The sequence below is a fragment of the Sceloporus occidentalis genome, unplaced genomic scaffold (genome assembly GCF_023333645.1).
Source record: "Sceloporus occidentalis isolate IW3139 unplaced genomic scaffold, rSceOcc1.0.p SCAF_198, whole genome shotgun sequence".
In the NCBI taxonomy this organism is placed as follows: Eukaryota; Metazoa; Chordata; class Lepidosauria; order Squamata; family Phrynosomatidae; genus Sceloporus; species Sceloporus occidentalis.
In genome coordinates this window covers 1,124,496-1,148,416 of record NW_028317178.1, presented here as the reverse complement: position 1 = coordinate 1,148,416, position 23,921 = coordinate 1,124,496, and the positions used below count along the sequence as shown (strand labels likewise).

General features: G+C 44.1%; 1 protein-coding gene across 1 annotated transcript in view; it reads right to left on the bottom strand.

The window, feature by feature from the left end:
* LOC149278205 (calcium-activated potassium channel subunit alpha-1) overlaps positions 1-23,921 on the bottom strand; it is a 120,855-nt gene that overhangs the window by 5,319 nt on the left and 91,615 nt on the right. Inside the window, exons 20-28 of the mRNA XM_089502208.1 lie at positions 17,836-17,926; positions 11,505-11,631; positions 10,702-10,926; positions 10,124-10,316; positions 7,589-7,702; positions 4,323-4,453; positions 2,641-2,835; positions 2,232-2,350; positions 1,443-1,667 (exon numbers count right to left, since the gene is read on the bottom strand). Of these exons, the coding sequence (XP_089358334.1) occupies positions 1,443-1,667; positions 2,232-2,350; positions 2,641-2,835; positions 4,323-4,453; positions 7,589-7,702; positions 10,124-10,316; positions 10,702-10,926; positions 11,505-11,631; positions 17,836-17,926 (1,420 nt within the window). The remainder of the gene's footprint in view (positions 1-1,442; positions 1,668-2,231; positions 2,351-2,640; positions 2,836-4,322; positions 4,454-7,588; positions 7,703-10,123; positions 10,317-10,701; positions 10,927-11,504; positions 11,632-17,835; positions 17,927-23,921) is intronic.

The window sequence follows — 23,921 nt, the reverse complement described above, 5'->3', positions numbered from 1 at the left end:
GTTGGAGGTTTTATGGAGTTTGGCTACTCACTCCCTTGACTAAGTGATATCTGGTGGTACTTTCCAAAGTTGGGGAAGCCACCATAATGGAAGCCAAAACATACACTCTATACTTGACCTATGCCCTTGTCTTTGGCTTCAATGCTTAGGTCTAGTTCAGTGAAGGAACTGGTTGTCTTCCCTGCCTTGTTAACCTTCCAATATTACTGGGTCAATTATTCATTAAATTGCTTGGCCTCATCTCCAACTTCAAGTTGTGGTTGTAGGACATAAGAGAAGCCTGTAAGTTTCAATGCGTGAATCCAGAGCATCATAAACCTTTGTGAGTCCACCTCCGCCAACCAGGAACATGTGGATAGACTCAATGAGGCTGGAGGCCTCACATCTTGAGGAATATGGTCTCTACCCTTTGCTTGGTCAGGTTTTGGTGATGGAATCTTTGTATGAATGGTACATACAAACATGTCATGATTGTGGCCCTGTTAATATATGGCAAAATCTGCCAATGAGAGGTTTCATTAATTCCTGGAGATAAGGAGGACTTCTGGATGGGTTAAGTGCTTATTATTTTTTTGGCTTTCACCAGAATATATTTCTCAAACACTTTACCTATAATATTACTCTGCTTTTCATATTTTATATAACTCTTATATTTTTTTGCAATATATTTAAGGGAAAGTCAAGTAATAACCGCAAAGACTGAAGAAGGTTTCCCTAGACCTCCATGTCTTTGGATACCGACGTGGTTCCTTCAGAACCACGTCTGGTTGTAGCAAACTGGGTTGCCCACTACATACCATTCAGTTACGCATTGGTCTCGTAAAGGTTAGTAGACAACAATTGCCATGCTCCCATGACCAAAATAAAACGAGGAATGACAACAGGTGGACATGAGGCGGAGGGGGCAAGACGGTTCGTTGTCGGGATGGGGGAAGGGAAACGCATGTACACATGGGAGACAAGGTCAGACATTAGGGTTTGTTTGCTTCCAGATGTACCTGTCTTCTTGTCGGAGGCTGTAAGAGCCCTGAGGGCAAATGTACTCCTTTGGTAGGATCTCAATTGTTGACTTTTAACAAGAAGTACCCTTCTGCAGCGCCAAGGGGCAACATCCCCTACACTACAGCCATGTGTCTTACCACCAGCAACGCCTACATTTCACTCAAGCCCCTCACTGACTATAGGCTGACGGACGTCACTACGTCCAAGGTGCATATTGTGGTGGTGTTCTAGTAAGCCCCCCCTCAAAAAAACTGAAGGGGTTAAAGCAATGCATGGGGTTTGGCCGTAGTTATCGGAAGTAATTCAGTAACCCGTGCTTGCACAGTATTGCTCGATGAAGGGGCAAGTGAGATCCGCTCTAACGTTCCCCTCTCCGTAATCATCTCCCCTTCTCCCACCCGTAATGCGTCCCAGGTCACAGTCTGTCCTCGAGCACGTACTTCTGTTTGTCACGAGCGTCGCGAGCCTTGGCGCGGTTCTGCCGGTTGGCTGAAGCTGGGATGGAGTGGACGGACGAGCTTTTTTTGCTCGACGAGTGCGAGGAGTGTGAAGAGTGAGACAAGCTGGCCCGAGACTGGCTGGCATTGTGGTCGAACTGCATCAGGCAGAAGATGAGGTCCGTGGGCACCAGCTCAAACTCGTATGGAGGGTTCGTGATGACGTACCTAGTGGGGAAGAGAAAACGGGTCATTTCGTGCGAATGAATGTAAGAAGGGCTGACCCCCAACTCGGGATTAGACTGCCGGGAGACATGCAACTTTTACCCTATTGATGATGTATTATCACAATATTAATACTTCAACAAGAGGCTGCTGAACAATGTGTGCAACGAGCGGTATGAGAGCGTCAATAAGAATAGAAAAGTTCAAAGAAAAAAAAGGGAGAGGAAGCGACAGAAGAAATAGAGAGGGAGGATGAAAGAGATGGGGAGAGAAGAAAGAGAGGGAGAAAAAGAAGAAAGGAGAAAAGCAGAGAAATAAGGGACATAAAAGAAAAGAGAAAGAAAGAAAGAAAGAAAAAGAAAGAAAGAATTATGAGACAAGAGGGGGGGGGGAAGAGAGGAAAGGAGAAAGGGTAGATGAGAAAGAGGGCTAGAGAGAGGAGCTAGAGAGAAAAGTAAAGGGAGGGAGAGAAAATATAGAAAAGAAAAGAAAAAACAGAGTGTGAAAGAATAAGAGGGATAAAGAAAAGAAAGAGAATTAAGTGAGAAGAGAGAGAGAAGGGTTTACCTTTTGGTACACTGGCTCGGAGTGCTTAGATGAGCGTCCCGCAGCCGATATATCCCGAAGCACAGCATATTGTACGTCTTCAGTGCTTTGCAATACAAGTCCCCGTAACACCCACCGTCCTGATGCACGGAACAGACAACATTGTACAAAAAAACATGTTTTAAAGACGCCGTTCCACTTCCTCTGCTGGATTTAACAATTTGTAAATAAATGCCGCATTAGAAACCACATTTTAATGCGTTCATAATTTTTACCAGGATAACTCAATTGTCATGTGACCCAAATTAAGGCACTGATAGGCTGTTGAAAAACAAAAGAGCGGGACTAGCTCTGCGGAGAATCTGAGAGGTGGCCCTGGAGCAGAGAGTCACCCAGTATTGGGTTCCGAAACAATGTTTTCTTAGCTTACCCCCAGGTCGGCGAATGGTCCATCGTATAAGGCCAGCTGCGCTACGCGGCACCGATCCCTATTGGCCAGCGTCTGTGGGGTGCTGTACCCTCCGCGGAGCGCGTTCTCCTCAGCGATTAGGGACTCCAGCTCCGGGGTCGCCCCACCTGTCACCAGCGTCCTTATCAGAGTCAAGATGTTATCGTTGAAGTAGGTCTGTGAACGCAGAAGAAGCAGAACCGTAACATATGAAACGTATCGTCTTCGTTGGAAGCTCCAGTCACAGAAGGTCGATGACATCACAACAGCTGCCGTATGGCAACTTTTTATTTGTGATGTCACCAAAGCTAATGATTAACAGGATTTGCCACCTCATAACCACCTGGTCTTCGTCCACTAAGATATCAAAGTTTTAGATTTGGTCAACAACATCTAAATGAATTTTATATAAATATTCTAAACACATTTTGTTTACATTTTTTATATATACATATTTGTCACTTAGGGCTGTAGGACCTGTTATTGTCATCGTCATCCACCTGAGAGCCAACAAATTTAAGCTAGAAGTCAGAAATATTGGTTTAGATAACGTGTTGATGATGACAGATCCATCGCTATTGATAAATATGGTTCTCTCTTGTCCACCTTGGAATTTTTTGTATGTTTTGAAGACGTTGATGGCCCACCTCTTGTGCCATGTTTTCTCGAGAAGAGGACCTTTTTCTGGTCAAGTTGTGTCTATTAATATTATCATTATTGTTTCTCGATGTTCATAAAGTTACGTTCTGAAACCTTTTCTTCCAAAGGTTCCAGAGTATCACAAACTTAGCCTGGATTGACCCACTGTAAGGTCTACTTCCTGACTGCCCCTCCCAACATGGCTTCCAAACATGGTCGGCTTTGGGTTAAAAGAAGCATATTTATGCATTTCCATCTTATTTTTGGCAAAGAGCTTTTATCATTGGAATGTGATTTGAAAACACACAGGTTTAATAAATCAGCTTGACACAGGGTCCCGTTCTCAGCCTGTGCGGATAGTCTAAGGGCCTACGCTGAGGTGTGACCTCCATAAAAAAGAGCCGAAGGTTCTCCTAGTTCAACGTCTAAGAAGGGGGTGTAAGGACGTGTGACTGTGTTATCCCGGGCGCGCCGAAAAGCCTGTTTGCTTTCTCAGGCGTGACGCCTTTTTGTGTCATAAATGTCACGGCTGGTTAGACCTCATCGGACTCAGGAACCGCGAGCTTCTGAAAGCTTTAACAGGAACGCACATCAATTAAATATTCAGATAAATGGGAGACAGGCTCGTGGCCTTTTAAAAAACCCTAGGGTATAAGGGAATGGGGTCTCTGCTTACAAATTCCTGAACGGGTACTTTAAATATTAATGTCCAGACGGGCCGATGACTGCTTCATTAGGAGCGGGAAGCTCAGAGTAATGCTAAGGGAATATGGCTCGTCCGATACTGGTTTAAAGGGGTAGCGCGGTAGACGTCCATCAACACCCATCATGTCCACAAAGCGTGATTCGATAAATAAATCCCCCACCGACCGCGATGAAATACATGATTTCTAAAAAAGTTTGTTGGGGGGGGGATTTATAAGAAAGTTGAGGTTTCATGAAGATCTTGGGTATTGTATTGGCCTGGAGCAAAAATCTTTATGTGCAGGAAGCCAAGCAGTAGGGGAAGGGTTGCTTTGTCTTACCGCGCTCATCAGGGAGTCGAGCACGCTGACGGCGAACGCCGTGCCGCAGGCGAAGGGTTGGGTCAGGTAGAGCTCCGTGTCCGGGTCGTCGTCGTCGTCCTGGTCCAGGAACTGTACGTTGGAGTCGTTCACTGCAAAATCAGAGGGACCAGTGAGCGGCAGGACCGAGCAAAGAGGTATAATGGTCCAAGGTCCGCTCCACACCGAATTTCACATCATTAACAGGATGTGGAGCGCCCACCGGGCCCCAAGGAAGCCCCAACTATGGGTGTATTCCAACCGGAGCACTTTGCCCCAACAACTTTGTCGGTTTGACCTTAATAACTAAAGCAGATAAAGGACGCCGACCATGGCGAGTCTCCTGGATTACCAATCTCGAAAAACGCGTTGATCCCAGCAGTGGATACAACGAGATACTATGGGGCTTTAATTATTAGGGTCTTAATATCATTAAGGGTCTTTCTCAATGTGCCCTGACTTTTGAACAAAATCAAAGTATCTTGGCACTCAACTCCTTGGCGTGAAACCATTTCTTATGTGCCAAAAAATTAAATATTTATTTATTTATTTTTGATTTTTAAATGATTTTTAGCATCTTTATGTAAAATAAAAAAAAAATATATATATTTTTGATTTCTTAAATTGTTTCTATCATCTATGTGTAAAAAAAAAAGTTCTTCCTGAAATGCTTCTTATCATCTATATTTATTTTACATTTTTCTAAATTAATTTGTATCATCTATATGCAAAAAATATATGTTTTTTTCTATTTTCCTACATTATTTTTATCATCTATATGCAAAAAAAGACATTATTTATTTTTCACTATTCTTTTCACTATTCTTAAATTAAAATCGAAATATTTTTAATTTTAAATTTTTTTTTCTCATCTCGGCATAATTCGAGAAGACTCTTTACTCAATGATACACAATAAAAATATTAAAAAAAATACTTATAGCATAGCTTTTTTAAATTCGTACTTTTAACAAACAAAATGCAATATTTTGCTTAAAGGAGAGTCCAAATCTCCTGCGCAAAAAAAGAAAAAATGCCAAAAAACCAAACTAGCAGGGAGATATCAGGAGAAAAATAGAAATAAGGGGAGTCTTTTGGGGTTTTTTGTTGGGTTTTTTTTTGGATTTTTTTCAATCTATCTCCCAATATCTACGGTTCAATGTTTCTCGCCAAGACCAAATGTTTCTGAAGCTCTCGTCTGCCCTCCAGAAAATGAGATTCTATCTGGTCTTCAATAACCCAAGAGTTTGATCACTCCAGAGGAGGAATAAAGGCGAAGCCAGTAAAAGAAAAAAACAAAAAAAATGCTGGAGGGCGAGTGGAGTCTTGGGTTTTAAGTCACGTCTCTCGTCTGGACGGCCAATCATACTGCCAAGAAGGAGCTGGGGGCGTCTTAGCTTCAACTTCTTTATGAGAGAAGATACTGTATCGGAGGTCAGCGTGATCAAAGTCAGCACGAGAGCCCAAAACACTAAATCGTTACCGAGATAGCCCACCACGGCCATGCACACGTGTACAGCACAGAGTACAGAGCCAGCCCTATCACACAGGAGACGAAATACCGCAAGGCGATGCTGTCCGTCTCCAAATAAAAGGATGCAAATGCACTTAGAACACCGAGAAAATATTAATATATGAAGAAAATAATAAATATATAAAGACCAATGGTGCAACCAGACCGGCGTAAGGGGTTAAAATCATTTAATTTGTTTAAAAAAAATAAAAAAATTAAAAAAAAGGCACATGTTCTAAGGGCTTCCATCAAATGAACCTGTCTCCAAATAGCTCTTTAGTAACACCGGTGGGTCTTGGCGTACGCAGAGTTAATTTTTCTGAAAATGGGGTCCTGGGGCTCAGCTAAACAGGGCCAGGCCTGGACAGCCACTCCTTACTAAGTCTGATAGTTGTATAAAACTCCTAAGAAGACTAGAATATTTAAAAATATGATTTATAAAAAAAAAAAAGTTTTGAGGGAAGCAATTTTATGTCGCACTCGTCACTTCCTGTCATGAGCCCAGCTGCTCAGAAGCATACCTGGGAACTGGCATACCCAAAGCCCTGCCTCTTTTGGGTGGAATTGGGTTCATGAGGGGCAGGGCACATGGGTGGGACTTGTGACACAGAGGCGTGGTTTGCGACTTACATGGGCGGGGCTTCCCATATATGGGCACGAAAAGCCCAAAACGTGTCTAGACGCTGTTCCTCAATCAGGAGATTTAGCGCCCCTGACATGGAGAACCAGGAAAGTGGAGCTTCCCCCGAAGCCCAGAGGGTTCCCAGGTATGACTATTAGATGTGGAGGAGCGCGCAGGAAAATTCTTCCCCCGCTTCCCCAGCATCCTGTACAATAGCTGTGAGAGGGAAAACCCCCCAAAATCTAATAAAAACACATAAAAAGTAAGCATTTTTGGTTCAGATGATGTTAGAGCCTTGCTTTAGTTAATTTTTAAAGATTTTGTAGCATTTTAACCCTTGGGCAAAGCCTTAGCGTCACAGCTTAATAAACCAATCCAGGATTTGCCCTGAAAGTTTCAAATTATTCTGCTATGGTTTTTTTTTTGTGGTAAAACATAGACATCCTGCTTGTTGCCGTGGAGACAGCACCGGTTTTACAATGTGACCTTCAAATTCTACCACCCCCCTAGCTGGGGTTTTCTGGTTGCGCCATTGAGTTGGGATGATGGGGACGGGGGGGGGGAGGGGGGCAACAGCCATGATTTCACGGTAAAAAATGTTAAAAAAAAAAAAAATGTAGAAAAAGGTAAAGAAAGAAGAGAGACTTCTTCTTACCCAGCTCGGTAATAATTGGTATGTGTGTCCCACTGTTTTTTTCCTGACTGAGTGAAATCAAAGGGAGTAGTTTGCCGGGTTTAGCTGAATGCGGACGGGTGAGGAAAGAAGGAGGAGGAAGGGATCGGAGAGAGAAAAGACAGAGAGTGAGGCAATATGGCAGCTCTAGCGAGGCAGGTGGAGGGAGATGTAAGATGGGGAGGGAGAGGGGGTCCATGCACTGTGCGCGTCGGTTACAGGTTAATAAAGCATTGTCAGGACCACGGCAGAACCACGGGAAGTGATGCATCATGGGACACGTAATTATTACACGCTTCAAAATAATAATATGCCGGACACGGGAGAATGCATGATTTCTGTATTGAAGAAGAACGTCCTCAGCTGGGGTATTTAGGGACTGCCCCTCTCGGAACCCCGCAGACCCCCTCCTAATACGAAGGGAGTCACGGAGAAGCCTTACCGAGCTCTGTAATGATGGGGATGTTGGCCCCTGTGGTGATGGACGCCTGGCGGGCCAAACCGTGAACCGGGCTGTTGTCAGGAGAAGACTTGTCCATCCCAGGGGGCGTAAATCCTAAAAATAATAAAAAATAATCAGCACACGCAGGGTTAACAAAGACCACCTCAAGGAGGCATCAACTTTGCCGTCGACGCTGTACTCTTACAGAGAAGACCTTAATACTTCCACTGGTCTCTGTTACTATGTGAAATGTTGGGTGGTAGATAAGTGGAGCAGCTTCACAGTAGAAGTGGTAGAGGCTAATATGAATCTAAGACGAGATGAAGGACCGGTTAAGGTTTGAGTCTCTGTGATGTATGAGGCTGTGTCGCCCTCTGCTGGCTGCCTCTGCTCACAGCACGACAGGCTTCGAGAATGTCCAATCTGAGCCTATCCCATGCATGTTTAAATTCCCTCACTGTGTTACCCTGAACCGCTTCCGCTGGGAGGCCGTTCCACTTACCTACCTCCCTCTCGGTAAAGGTAGAGGGGTAGCTAAGCTTCACGCGGTTAGGAAGAGGCTCAGTTTAACGTCCAAAAGACAAGAGAGAGGCAATTACTGAACCCAATTAGAATTTTTTTAACGATAAAAAATCTTTAACCCCTTCTGCTTACTGTCCTTCACCCGCCGGGTGCTGCCGGCACAGTCCACCAGGAAGAAGAAGGGTTAACGATTAGACCCGTCGGCCAAGAGGAGTCCTCGCAATTCCCGTTAGCTGCTTATAGGAAAATTATGCAGATTAGGAAGTGATTAGGGCGATTTTGCGAGGCTCAATTTGGACTTTTAATCTATTAAACTCCTATAAACGAGCCAATAGAATTGCTCCCCTGGTGCTACTATAATAACCGCCATGGAGAGTTTTAACAAGGACAGCAGTTTAACCGAGAAAGATTGGATGGCTTTAGCCGAGCATCTCCTCCCTCTGTGCAAAGTCCAACCTGGGTCTGGGGAGGAAAAAACCCCCCACCTTAACCTAGTGGTGGGACACCTACCCCTCGACACATTCACCAGCCTGAACCGCATCAATCTAAGCGGTCTACACTCGTATACAATGGCTTCCAACAAGACCATTATGGAAGGTTCTCCACACCAGAGGACCAAGAAGAACGTCTGAGGAACAACAATGTCCTCCTCCTCTTCTCCTTCGTAGAACCGAAGCAGCGTTTCATTACGCACGGGGTTTACCACCCAGTCCTGTCGCGCCGGCGGCCATTGGCTTATCTTTTAAGTAGAAGAACGAGGCAGCTTCCAATAAAAAAGGTGGCAATGATGTATTTGTTAACGTTCCGGAACACCGGGACGGAGAAGATTGTCCCATGTAATATTTACACGCAGAGCCCTGGATGTTGGTTTAGCGAACGCAAGTTAGAGGGAGCGTAAAATATGCTTTAATATCTAAAGGCGCGTAAGCCCAGCTTAAATATTTATAAAATGGTTAAGAATGAAGCTCGGGGGCTTCATCCCGCAACCGAACGAGCTCAGACAATCAAGCTTAATAAGGTTAAAGCTCCATCCATCACGGTAAAGATGTTTCTCGGCTCGTGGTCCCCGGTGTCCAATAGAAACGCGTTAAGCTGTCCACATAAGTAAGCGGCGGAAATATTGCTTTCGTAACCCTTCGTCTTCGCAGTCGAAAAGGTTTGCGTCCGTTGGGAGCGGGGAAAAGGGAGGTCGCGTTGACCAAAGAAGAAGAGTCGGGAGAGGACAATGGGCAAGAAGCGAGGAGAAGGCTATAGATTTGTGCGTAGAGCTGCTGGGAACGGGGCTTTCGATATGGTGCGTATATATCTCCGGGGCGCGCAGGGAAAATAAAAGACATCGATTTAATATTTCATGGCGGTAATGCGATGCTTGCTTTTTCCTGCTGTATAATTAACTCTCTTTAAAGACTCGCAAAGCTGTGTGATTCCTTCATTTCGCGCTAAAGAAGTCGGGGAAATGTTGGTCGCGATGAAGACGATGGGTCTTCAGAAGCAAGGTCAGCCATGTTGACGTTGGTAGTCAGCTGGATTTGGGTGGAAGGTCCCTTAGGCAACATTTGTGACCCCAGTGAGGAATCATCTGTTCATCTACGTCTGATGTCTTAAGGTGAAACCTGGGTAGAAGGCCAGTAGAACGGCTAGAACATATGAAAAGATTTGAGGGCGAAATAGTCGGTCCTTCTAGTATAGTCTTGTGCTGTAAAGACTCAAACCTCAATCAGTCATTGGTCCCGTCTTAGATTCAGGAGCCATATGCCTATCCCTTGCATGTTTAAACACCCTCGCTGTATTACCCTCTACCACCTCTGCTGGAAAGCTGTTTCACCCATCTACCACCTTCTCAGTAAAGTAAAAGTTCTACCCATTCTACAGAACAATAGTCAACATTCATAGACGTCATGGCTAATGTATCGCTGGCTCCCGAGGTTGGAAATGCTTTGAGTGATGGATATTTCATGTGCCATGTCGGTGGCCGTGGGGCCGAGCCGGGAAGTGAGACGGGGTCTGCGTTACCTTGAGAGTTTGCTTGCAAGACTCCGATGCTGTCGTCGAACAGCATGGATTTGATGTTGAGAGACGCCAAGATACATTCCTTGTCCTGCAGTGAAGTATCGTCGATGTTGTTCTGATTAGCTGACAAGATGACACACATGTCACACAGGTTAATGTTGACAGCTCGTAAATCAGCTCGGCTTAATGGCGTACCCTAAAGGGGTGTGGGGGGGGAATAAAAGGGTGTAGGGGAGGAAGAGAGAGGCAGCAAGAAAAGGAGTCAGAGAGAGAGAGAGAGAGAGAGAGAGAAATCAAATGCAATATATTAAAGTACGGCAGAGACACACATAAAAATACATCATTCAACCTTAAAAAAGGGCCGATCCCAACGCGTTTCTCCTGCAGGAAGGGCTGAGCCAGCCCTGTATAGTGTATAGTAAATCAGTGACCCGGCCCCTGTATAATGTATAGTTAGTCGGCCTCTCTGTGCATTATAGAATGTTAGAACATTCCCGCCATGTAGCAGAATATATTTGATTAGATATTTTTATTATGTAGTATAACGGTTTTCCCCGGCGCGTTCTACGCCAAAAACGTACGGGTAGAATAGAGATTTTTGGGAAGTTATGGAGCGTCTCCCACTCCCGTCTCAGGTACTCCAAGGACCCCACGAACACGATCGGCTTCAGCTCGTGGTAGTGGAAGTTGCTGGCCCTCAGCGGCATCACGAAATTCCGCAGTCCTATTACGGCCGACGTCACGTCTCCAAAAATGCAGACGACCACGTGGCCGCTCAAAACCGTCATGGCCGCTTCGCTGCGGGTCTGGGTGGGGGAAAAAAAAGGAAACATATGATGTAATTGGTAAAATGATGTGTTACCATTTATGTTTTCGTGTCAGGAGGTAAGTGGCACAATTAAAGGGTTAGTAATGCGGGTACCTCAAACAGAGTTCGGGCTATTATCAGAAGACCTGGTGGCCGCCATTGTTGTCAGTCATGTGATGTTTTGGGTGACTTTCCAGGCTCAAACACCACACTGAGCTGATGCTTTGTGGCAATGCTAATGAAGTCCGTCCCTCCATAGACTTTCATGAGTCGGAGAGTCCGACTGGGTGACTAAGACTGAGCCATTCTATTTTCCCCCCACAGGCAGTATGATAAGGAGTCAGCGTGTCTGTCTAGTAGATTGGGGCCCAGATAACAGAGCGAGAACTCATACAAATGGTTGATATTAAGGGAAGATGGCCGTTTCCAAAAGGTTGGATTTACTTAATCTAGTCAGAGACCCCCTCCAGGGTTTCATTTTTACTTTTTTATTATTTATTTTTTATTCATTTTTAAGCCAAAAAGCTTTTTCCCCAGATGTGTAAAATCATTGTAGGTCTCCAAACCTTAACTCACCAGAAGCACCTTCTCCATTTCCTTGGGCGGACACCAGTGGAACATGCCCGTCGAGTCGTATCTCTTCACGCTACTGGAATCCATGTTGTCGATCTGATCGTTCCCTGACATAAGTAGGGGGTCATGTCTGCCGAGAGAAAATACTCAATCTCGGAATCAAGGAAAATTCACAAAAACCCCCACAAAAAGGTATCATCTTGGCTGGACGAACCCCAAAACACGGAACGCTCCTAAAACATTACGGTTGGTTTTAGCAGTATCCCTAAAGTTGAGGACTGTTGACCAATGAATAAAAATAATAATTTATTAATAATTATTAAATATATAAAAAAACAAAACGGGTTCTATTTATCTCAGAAGTCAACACGTTCTGCTCATAATTCCTAGAGGTAGACACATTCGGTGTCTTCACTCCCACCGAGGGTGATTTAAGGAGCCGTTGTCGGCTCCTTCACGTCCATCAGTATCAAGGAACCTCTATAAGGAGTCTCAGTCAAGCAGAAGAGATGCGGATTCAGTCTCGGTGACGCTGAGCGGTTTGGCGTGAGGATAGAAAGTCAATTAAGTCCTTTCATGGTGGACACTTTGTGACGAGCTGCCCGGAACAGTAAAAGCATTAACAGGCCTGGCGTTTAATATTTTAGCAAATTGCCCAATCGGGTTTGGTTTTTCACAACTGACGGCTTTTTAAAGATTCAACAGAGTGTCGCTTCGGAGAGAGGGGATGTCTACTCTCCCGGCCTCCCTCCCGTGCGCCCGTCACACACGATACAAAATTGCAAAGCCGAGGCTACGCTGAGCGTCTTCTGATGCCAATCACATTGGTGAAGGGGGGGACGAAAAAGAAAAAGAAGGAAAAAAGGAAGAAAAAGATCTCCCGAAGATCAAACCAAGGATAGAAATCCACTTAACCCATACATAGCCAGGGGGGCTCAGATCTAGCTGGGTTTTTTGACCATTTTGGGCTTCCTCCTCGCCCCTCGGAGATCCTTGTGCTTAAGGTGAAGCCTCCATGAAGAAACTTTTATGAAGGCTTCACCTTCATAAAACCTTCAACCCCCCCCCCCCATTGATCTTCAGGATTTAGGAGGAGATCTTTAGAATCTTGACACCAACTTCCAACAATGTATCAGAACGCATCACCGAACGCGAAAAGAAACGGGTCCCTCGGAAATGCTTTCCATTGGACCCATCATTTTGGAAAATGGATCATGAATAATCTCTTTTACCAAATAAATAAAATTTGATCAATTAGAAAAAAGAAATAAAAGGTTTCTTCTGCGGGTTTCAGACACTAATAGTCGATCTCTCTAGAGGAGGAGGAGGATGGAAACGTTGCGTTAAGTACATTTAGATGAAACCAGCAACACGGCTTTAGACTCGAAAGAGCAAAGCGAGCGGAGAGAAATGCCAGAAGGCAACCCCCCGAAAAAAGCCTGCCTCGCGGACAGAGAGCCTGCAGCTAAACCACAAAACTCACTCAGACGGGAGACGCGCCCGGGGACCTGCATAATAGAAGCGCTTTGTGTAATATCAGAACAGACGCCGTCTCTGCAGCTCCTCAACACACAAAAAAACGTGTCCGTAGATATACCGCGTATACGGGAGCGGCCATCTTTAATTTAACAATGGGCGAAAAATAATAATTTTCAGCAACTATTTCCCGGGGAGGTTTAAAAATTTTGATTAAAAACATAATCTCTGCGGATCCTGATGGATCACAGACCAAGGATCATGGTCAATCACCGATGGTGGGCTTTGGAGACCATTCATGAAGGTCTTCATGAAGTAGAGATCTATTGATCTGATTTTGTACATTTATGGACATCTTCACCAATACTAAGCAGAAAGATACAATTAAAGCGTCATCTAACCGATGGTTGACGGGTCCCATGGGGCTTTACATAGGTTGTTACCCTGTTTGGCAGCCCAGGGTATTTAGCCAGTAGCTTATGAAGCAAAAGCTATGTGACGCTCCATGTTCTAAAAGTTGGAAGCTCTTGGTCCAGGAGGTGCCTCATATAGAAGTTATATTTTATCTTCGACGATTAGCCGAATCTTGATATGTCGCAGGATCGGCCGGCATTAATTCACATGCCCTTGAGAGGAACGCGTTGGTCCGGTAAGCGGTACGACTCATGGGACCTTGTCATTTCAATCTTCCCTTACAGGGTAGACTAGTGCTCAGAAGCAGATGCATGAGACGGCTCTCTTTCACAACTGTCAGCGATGACAGCTTGTCACGGACACAAAACTAATGATTCGCGACAAGCAGTGATACACGGGCATCATCTGCTGGGACAAATTTTCCCTTTAGGACCTGTGGAGGCAATGGGTACCACACATTATAGGTGATCCAAGGAGAAGTTCCAATGCGCATGAGCCAGGAGGCCTTCATCTTACGATGAGCCAGCTTAAAAATTATAGGGTACGTTTCTGGATTCTTGATTTGGAGAATGAAGCCAGGCAGTTGCTTTAATGGGATCTTGGCGCAGATACAACAATGTGTCTCTAACCGGTCCTCATAAAATTGGGTAGAGTGGGGTCCCTTGGGCAAATGACCTTGGAGTCCTGGGAATAATGAAGCAGAAGATTCCAGACAAGGATGGTGGGTTGGAGAACAGGTGAAAACGGTGGAATGGAAGGCGATGGGGGAAGAAGGCTATCAGGATGACAAGGGGGGGATAGGCGAGAAAAGGAAAAACAATACCTCCGGAGAAGACCGAGTAGGCAACAAGAAAGAAAAAGAAAATGGGATCCACCAAAAAGGTGCAACCAGATGACCAACCTGTAGTGCTTTTCCGCAATATGTCTACAGAAGCATTATAGTGAAAAATGGTAAACATGGTGCAATCACCTTAGCGACCAATGGAATGCATCAGCTGAGTAGATCTCTTTAACCGGCAAAAAACAAGGACCTAAAAAAAACTTGAAGTATTCTCTCTATTCCAAAAAAAAGGAGGGACAATAAAATATTTTGGGTGACGGGCCTCTTAAATTCCTTTGACCTACTCCTGATCCACGAAGAACTTTGTCAGACCCCCGTCTCTCGGTTTCGAGGTCTTTTTCATTCGTGTGCATGTACTGGGAAATCACAAGGATGACCGTAATTATGCTGACCACTTGATGATGAGGATACGTGTCCAGGGGCCAATGTCACAGAGATGCAGCAGAGGAACGAGACATCCCGTCAGCGTGGACCCCAGGCCTTAATAATGTCCATCGCTGGAATGACGCGACCCAGACCAAAAAAGAAACCCAACTACATATAAAAGATATTTTCTTCTAATTTAGTTGTAAAATCACGAGATTCTACATTTTAACACCTCGTGTTCCGTTAAGTTTCACACGTTGTTTGTTAGTCTCCTCTGGAGCTCCTTCCACCCCCCAATTTTTGTTTTTTTTTTTCTAGATCACCGTTCGCTCCGTCCACACCCTCTCTCCCTCTCTCCCTCTCTCTTTTCAAACTGTCTTCCTTCATTCATATCTCAGAACGCCGTTTCCCTACAGCGTCCCTCTGACAAGCCCTGAAAGACGGCTCCCACTTTGAACATCCCACCTCATCATACGAGCTGACACTGCCAGACTTTTCAAAAACCCCGTATCCAATCTGTTAATCATTACTTATTTACAAACGCCTCCGGGGCTGGAGGGGTCTGTAAGAAGCCACGTACGATACCCTAGTCAGCCTCATTTTCTTCTTCTTCTTTTTTTTTTTTTTTTTTTTTTCAGCTGCTGAAAAAAAAGTTAAATAAATACACAAAAAAAAAAAATTGTGTAGAAAACAAAAAATAAATAATAAAAAAAAAGAAAACACTCACCCTAAGGCAACCTACACCCATCACTTTCTATTGCAGATAAAATGGAGCGGATAAAGCTAAAGTATTTAATATATATGGTATAATATACCTAGAGGAACGGGCTTTTTTTTTTTTTTGCAGAGCTTGACTGTCTGGTATTTGGTAATTTGATGTTTTGCTAACGGCAACGGCATTAAAAAAAAAAAATTAAATAAAAATATTCACCTAGCGCACTGAACTGTCAGTTAAATTCCCCACGGCCCGTAGGGTAAAGATATACCCTAAAACCTTGGTGTCTTGACATGGCTTTGAAGTACATGAACGCTGTGTAAATAACTCCTTGGAATTATTATCACTCAAGATCAAAGGAAGGAGCCCAATTTAACAGAACGGGGAAAAAGGGGACGAGATGTTTCGGCGCAGGCCAATTAATATTTTTTTTTACTTTTTGGAAGTCTAATAATAAAAAAAAAAAAAATCATCGCAAATTACCCTTCACTGCGACAGAAGGTAATATTATGTCAGCTATTTCATGGAAGGTTTTATCTTTTCAGTAAAAAAATAAAATGCATTATTTATTTTGAGGTCTCGTTAAAGGGTTAACCAAAAAAAAAAACCAAACAAGGTCCACGTCTTATTGAAATTAAGATACATATATTGGTTTAAGGATATGGTTTTTTTTTTTGTTTTTTTGCATGTTCTTTAATGGAAAAAAATTTATGACAATTTTTCTTCAGTTAAAAAAATTTACGTTTTTCTTTGATTTAAAAAAAAAATACAAAAAATTTTGTTTGGTTTGAAAAATATATTTTTTCTTCAATTCAATTTTTTTTTTTTTTTTTAATTTCTTCAATTCAAATTTGTTAAAAAATGTTCAATTCAAATAATAAAAAAAAAAAAGTAAAATCTCATCGGAATTTAACCCTGAATTTCGCGGTGTCCCTCCCTAACGAGACAGCCTTCCGTTTCCTCATCACGAGTTTGTGTTTGGAATTCCTGTCTTCTCAGCAGCTGGTTACAAACTTTCTAATGTCCTAATTACCGCTCTGTCGCGTCGCAGCTGCGTCGTGTAACTTCCATACAAAGCCGGATGAGAAACCTGCCATTTTTTTTTTTTTGTGTGTTTTTTTTCTTCTTCTCTTTTTACTCCCGTTTTCCCTTCGCCGTCCAAATCAATTAACGAAGATTTTATTTCAATTGACGGCATAAAAGGGAAGGTAATTCTCAGGTTCTCCTCGGATCGTGGTAATACATTCAACGCGGTCCCCGTGAACGGATAGAAGCCCCGCTTCAAAGGGAGACTTGCCTAAGGCTAGCATATCACGGAGCCGGGCTGATTGGTCCTTTGCTGTCATTAACGCCGCATCGCTCGTTTGTGAAGACGAAGGTACAGGACGCGCGGAGACTGCTCCCGCTTTACAGCCGACGTGTTTCAAACGCCTTTTTCAAATTGTTTTTTTTTTAATTTCCCCAGCTCCGACGTTACCCACTGACAGAATAAGTACTCCGGTTCTAAAAGGCCACCTAACAACACCGGTGGGGCTGGTGGCTTTCTCTCCCAAGCGTCTTGCGTTTTGGGGTTAATTATTCCTTTATTTCTCCAGCTGAAACATATATTTTGTAGTAAAATAGAGATGAATATAGACACATTGAAAAGTCCCAGCGTATCAGCACCATGGACGACCACCATCCGTCTAGCCAAGCGGCTGTGGTACCATGGACAGCTCACTTGAATGGGGGCATTAGGAGGGACCACGGGCCAACCTTAACAGTGGCTTATTCGCTAATGTGTGAGATTTCAGGTGATCAGAAACCTTTTAACTCACTGACGTTCCCATGCATTGCGATAGACCAAACTCAGGGACATGATGGCACCTAAGCCGTGACATCCCACCAATCTAGCTATGGAGTATTCAGAGCCAACTGTCATTTGAGCCACGAACGTTGATAAGCCAACAACTGGCCAACTTTTTGGTGGCGTCTGTATAAGGATACTAGAGAGAAGGTGCTTGGTAATATCTCAACATAACTTGCGTTGAAAGTTTAGGATGGCTTTTTAGACAACATTTTCAAAATCGTGGCACAAAATCAGCCTGAATGTGATAATTACAACTCATATTCAAGTATATAGTTTTAAAAAATTCCAAAAATGGAATATTGGAACAAATATTTGGGCTTCAAGCACGTGATACATGATGGCTACTGCGGTCAAGGGCCGATCCGTCATATCAGTGTTTAGAAGTCCAGACAGTCAGCAGGTCAGTGATAATTAAAGCTATGGCAAGGAGTGAAGTTGAAGGACATTGGTTTCTCTCCATGTAAACCAGATGGAGGCCCCATATGTTCCTCAGCATCTAACATTGGCATTCATGGGACACCGTTGAGTGAATGGTGAGCCTGCATAACCCTAAATGAGCCCACAATTGGGAGACCTAGTACCTTTTGTTTTAGAAACTCGGCCTTGAACTTAACATGAGACCAGTGAGTTGTAACGTTTGGTACGTGGCTCTGCTTGTGGTTTTCTCTCTTACCTTATGTTGGGCGAGGAGTTTGGTGAGTGCCTCATTCCTCCGTTCCTTTGCTTTTTTTTAGGCGACAAAGCAGAATGTTGGTCATCTTCAACTGCAAACACAGGCAAAGCGGTCAGGCAGGGAAGAGTGAGGAGGACTGCAGACAGAACACAACGAGAAACTAACAGAAGAAGAAGAAGAAGGTTGAAGGAGAAAAGACAACACATAACAAGGGTCAGTCAATCACATCAACCACCAAAGGTAATCTAAAGCCAGGAGGAGGGACGTGATTAAGTGTGAGGACACAGAGTACGAGAAGGAGAAGATATTACGCATTCGGTCCAAAATGCGGAAAGAACTGTTACAACAAGTAGGGGATTCACAGTTCATGCACAATCTTGCTCTTCAGCCGATGGATTTCTAAGGGCTATGTTATTGGAAAGTTTGCACATCTTTACAACGGGATCGGCAGAGAATCCGATGGCATGTTTGGTCAAAAAAACAGTTAGCTGGTCATCAGGGGTTAAAAATGTATTCTGTATCTCCATGGACCTCCACAAAACCTCAACGCTTCTTAAGAGACGCAACGAAAAAAGACGGACCTCAACAATGACCTCTTTCCTATAGTATCAAGTATGAGGAACCAGCTGAGACAGAACAACATCTTTGAAGGCGCCTGATAACACGAGCAAATTCCAGGTGGGTGTGACATCATCAGATGGAACTTTGAGTTGCATCATCTGACCTCACATCGTAGAGCATACATTTAAGAATGCCTGCTAAATCTGTATTATGTATGTGTCTTTCTACTCTTTTTTGGTTTAAAGTCCTCTCCAAACTTTATCTGATCTAGGTAAGCTTGTGCTGCTTCCGCCAAATTATAGGGTTTTTTCCCAACCCGTGAATTGATAGCGCTATCAGCCTTATAATTTCACATTACCAAATGGCCAGTGAGACCTAATAATAAAATAAGAGATTTTATGTCAATCACTGAAAAAAAATAAACTAAAAATATATGAATAGGTAAAATTAAAAAAACAAAACACATAGGAATAGTTGAATTCTAAATGCAGAGACTACATTTTCACATTCAGGTGAAATGCGTTGGGGCTGGCTTTTCATGATCATACAGGAGAAGTGGGTGCATTAGGTGGTATAGATAGATGTTTTAGTAAGTAAATTGTCCTTTATAGGGGTATATTTTCTGATATTTGGGCATCTGGGACTAAGACTTTTTGGTGTTTTTAGATTTTCAAGAAAAGCGGGTTTCTCTGCGGTGAATTTGGTTAAAGTTAGTCTGGATAACATCAAACACTGTAAGTTATGTCATGGACCATCTCCACAACCGATTTACTCCTGTGGCAACGTGCCGTCTTTACTGTGGCTAGAAACAGGTGTGTAAAAATGATTGCGAAAAATGATAGAATGGAAAAATAGGGTGGTAGGGTGGAGGTTAATGAAATCTATACAGTGAATGAAGAGTAAGCAATAGTGGTGACTGTCGGACTACGAGGACGAATGTGGCAACATGGTGACTGTTGGTCTACAAGGACGAATGTGGCAACATGGTGGCTGTCGGACTACGAGGACGAATGTGGCAACATGGTGGCTGTCAGATTTCGAGGACAAATGTGGGAACATGGTGACTGTTGAACTACAAGGACGGATGTGGCAACATGGTGGCTGTCGGTCTACGAGGACAGTTGTGGCAACATGGTGACTGTTGGACTATGATGAAGAATGTGGTAACATGGCGACTGTCGGACTATGATGAAGAATGTGGTAACATGGCGACTGTTGGACTATGGTATACATAAGCCTTTTGAGGGTTGCGTTCTAGATTCATAAGGTTTCTCTAGAAAGGCTCATCTAGCGGGTAAGTGAAAGGAAAGACTTCAGTATTCCTAAGAAGCAAGTGGAAAGCCTTTTGCTGATACACAGCTGGGGAGAAATCCAAGGGAGAGTAAAGATGCTTCTAAATGAGATCTTGGTATATCGGCTTTAGTAGACACCCACACATTCATGTTAACACTGTAGCAATATTGCCATCATATATTTTTATATAGCGCCATCATATTCCATTGCGAAACAAGGGTCTTCATTTATGTATCGGTTGCCAGACAAAGTATCAATTCTAGACATCTCTGATACCAGCGAAAAGGCCACAGCGTGATACGAAGGGGTCAAAGCAGCAGAACCCCCCGCCTCCCGGGTCACCACGGCGGCAAAAGCAATAACAGAAAAGGACGAGGTATGGCGGCACGCGAATGATCTGGGAGATGACAGATAGTATGGGTTTTAGTTACACGCTATATGTTGTTAGCCACCAGCTCGGGTATAGTTCAAACTGTCTGGGTATAATAATTAGGGTTCTGTTCTGGAAGGGCCAGCCTAACCGGTCAGCTAATTTTCTAGAAGAAGTTCCCTAATCATTTCCTAATTTGTGATAATACCATGGTCAACTAGATGGTTGTCCAGTAAAGTGGACAACATACTCAATTCATGAGGTCCACGTGTTGGTACAACTTCCCTAGAAAGACCCCACTGGGCCACAATCAGTCCTCAACCACCCATAATAAAAGTCCACCATCATTAAAAACAGGACTTCCTGGACCTGGGGGGGGGGGCAATTGTCCTTCAACATCGTAAAATTTCTCAAATAGTTTTGCTTGTAAGTGTCAATTTTTTACAGCCCGAGGACACCCCGGCCGTAATAAGCCACAGCAAAGACTAACGTTGCGACAGGAGTAAGGAGAGTCCTAGAAGAGTCCTCCTCTAGGACTTCTGAGTCTACCTACATAGCTTTTGGTTGAACGCAGGTTGCTTGGGATGGTAGCAGTATTTGCCCGGCAGGCTCAGGGCTCTTTGTAGCTTAACGCTGGCGGGGTTCCTTGTGTCATTGGAACCCAGTAACCGAAGGTGCAACAGGGAAGGGTCACAGGGCAAAAACAGGCTTCCTTTGCGATTATTAACAAGAGGAACGGGTTCCTGCATCTGGAGGCAGAGCTTAGAGCCGGGCACGGAGTTAGCCGTGGCATTCTGGGGGCGAATGGACAGTCTGCGGACACTGAATTTGGCTTCTTTCTTTGCGGCTGAAGAGCGGGAGAGAAAACAATGTGAGCGGTGAGAAGAAATAATGTTAAAAAAAAGTGAAAAATATGTTAAAGTACTCGTATGGAACGCCAACGGATCATTTGTGGGTTCCAAAAGGACATTTTTTTTATTAATTCACAATTAATAAATCTTAATATCGGCAGGAACATCTCATTGGTCATTTCTGTCTTTTTTTTTAGGGGATTTGGAATGTTGGGTTCTCTAGACGCTTCAGGTAGATCTATGGTAATGTTTGTAACAATGTTCTATTGGAGCGTAATGAAAAGGCCAATATGTAACGCTTGGGTTGGTTCCGACGCCCGAGTGGAGGTCGCCTGGTGCCAGAAAAGGGTTAACGCGGGATCTGCTGAGCCCTCAGCCTCGGTTTTCTTCGCTGTGAGCCATGCGCAGATGCTTATTGCAGCCGTCAGCTGCCGCATAGAGTTAAAAGCCGGCACGATAACTTCTAGTCTCATCTGCCCCTTGTCAAAGCCGGGAAGGCCGTTTCGGAGGAGACGCGGTGTGGCAGCTTCACTGTGGAGCTGGAAGAGCCCAGACGGCCCTTGTCTCTTCCTTCTCGGCCACAGCAAGTGACGGACCCTTAATGCATTCCTTATCGAAGGTAGCGAGCCCTCCCCTGCTTAACAAGCCTTTATCAGGTCAAGTAAGCCCAGGAGAGGAGACGTCAGCCGTCGAGGTTACGTTCTATATAAACTTAAACTCACAAAATAGTATATAGTTTAATCAGCGAGATGCCCTGTATAATGTATAGTTAAATCAGTGTGCCCCCCTCCGTATAATGTATAGTTAAATCAGTGAGATGCCAAATCTTATCCAATAGATAAACCCATAACTCAGCCGGGTAATTGTATTCGGTTTCCACCAAGTGACAAACTCCTACGAGAAAAATATGGCGTGCTTCTCTGAAGATGAGACCTCTGAGATCCCAAAAGCACACGTAACTTCAAATGTGTCCCCCCGCCACCAATAGAAGATATCAACTTCAGCTAAAGAATCCTCGGCAGAAGATGCCTCGCAAGACAGGCAGCTAAGAAGCCCCGCAAGCTATGCGCGATTGACTGGCGTCCTCCTCGCAGCCGTGGGGGTCTCTTCCCAGCTTGTATACACAGGGGGGCTACCTGTATTATTACAGTGGGAATAGCTGTGCTTTTCTCCTGCTAAGTGCATGCCTCTACCCGTGTCCCATCCTTTCCATGTCACTCCATGTCATTGAACCGATATGTCTCAGCTCCACCTGTCCGGCAGAATAAAATCAACCAGCCCTCCGAGTCCTTCCTCTCTGTCTCTAATTAGCCTCCTGTATGTATCAGTGGGTAATTCTCCACCTATCACTCGTAATCTCTATCAACCTTTCAATACCTATCCATCCACAGCAGTGCGTCTGTCTCTGCCTTCCATCCACGTTCACCTTCCTTGATCTACGAGCCGCGTGTCTAACTAGGTGATTGCTTTCCTCAGCGCTCTTGTAGGCCCTGCACCTATCCTCTGCCTGTCAGACCAGTTTGCCCGGTCTCCATTTCACTTCCAGGCACTGAACCTACCTATTAGTCTCTGTTGGTCTAGCCATCAATCTCAGACTGGATTTTCTCCCTCATCTCGTCCTCGTATGATGTTTCCTACGGGGGATTAGATGACTAGGAGCCTGCTTTTTGTCAGCACTCGAGTGCTGCTGAAGCGTTCAATCGTCCACCAAGAAGCCATGCTTGATGTAAGATGGTACACGTTGGTAGAGAACATCACGTCGACATCTCTTCTGCAGCAATACTCCATGATTTATTTCAGTTTTACATGGTGGGGTCATCATGGGCCATTATTGCCAGATGTTGAAGGTGGTGGGGCAATAAACGAGCCCAAAACGTGTATATATTTTTCATTAAAACCATTGTGTCATATGTTGTAGCAGATCCGGGCCTTGAATCTCATGGGGACCTCACCAGAAGCGATATTATTCATGGGCCACTACTTTGCTCCACCTTCTGGTTCTCAATTATGTTCTAATGTGGCAGGAGGGTCTTCACCGGCCACACATGATGAGATGACACTAGGGGAATTTCACAGTAACATCACCGTAATTTCACTTAAAGCTAATGAGCAAGCACTCACAAATATCTATGCATGATGAGTGTTGTGGACCTTGTAGACCATCTCAAATCTGACCTGCTTTCTTGAGAGCCAACGTGAGGTCAGTAATGCCACAGTAACTCATACATTTAAAGCTGTCCAGTACCCACTCACAAATATGTAAATAACTTGGTTGATAATACAGGAACTCCATGAAGAGCTCTTTGTAGACCATCGTTGTCTTGAAAGCCAACCTCAAGTCAATGTTATGAAAAGGTTCACACTTTAAAACCATTGAACCCCTATTAAGAAGCCTTGCAACCACCTTCCAATCCTTCTAGTTAAGGGCATCCACCTCTAGGGTCACCTTAGAGGTGATTGAATTAAATTAAATCAAGATGGATGGATCTCCTGTGAATTTGATCAAGATGGAAGGATCTATTGTGAGTTTGCTGGTGTGTACCCACAATGGTTATAATTGTCAGGACAGCAGGACCCTTTTCTAATTAGAAAATGTCTACCTATTTCCACCAGGATATCTGTGAAGACCCATCCAGTAAGTCAGAGAAAAAGTTAGCAACATCTCTACATCTTGAGGAACCCACTCAACTCACCCCAACAAATTCAACAACGTCTCTACATCTTAAGGAACCCACTCAACTCACCCAGAGAAATGCAACAACATCTCAACATCTTACGGCACCCATGCAACTCACCCCGACAAATGCAACAACGCCTCTACGTCTTAAGTAACCCACGGACCTCACCCCGACAAACACAATGACGTCTCTAGGTCTTAAGGAACCAACTCAACTCACCCCAACAAGCGCAATGATGTTTCTACGTCTTACGGAACCCACTGAACTCACCCCAACAAGCGCAATGATGCCTCTACGTCTTAAGGAACCTGACAAACGCAAGCAGAAAGAACA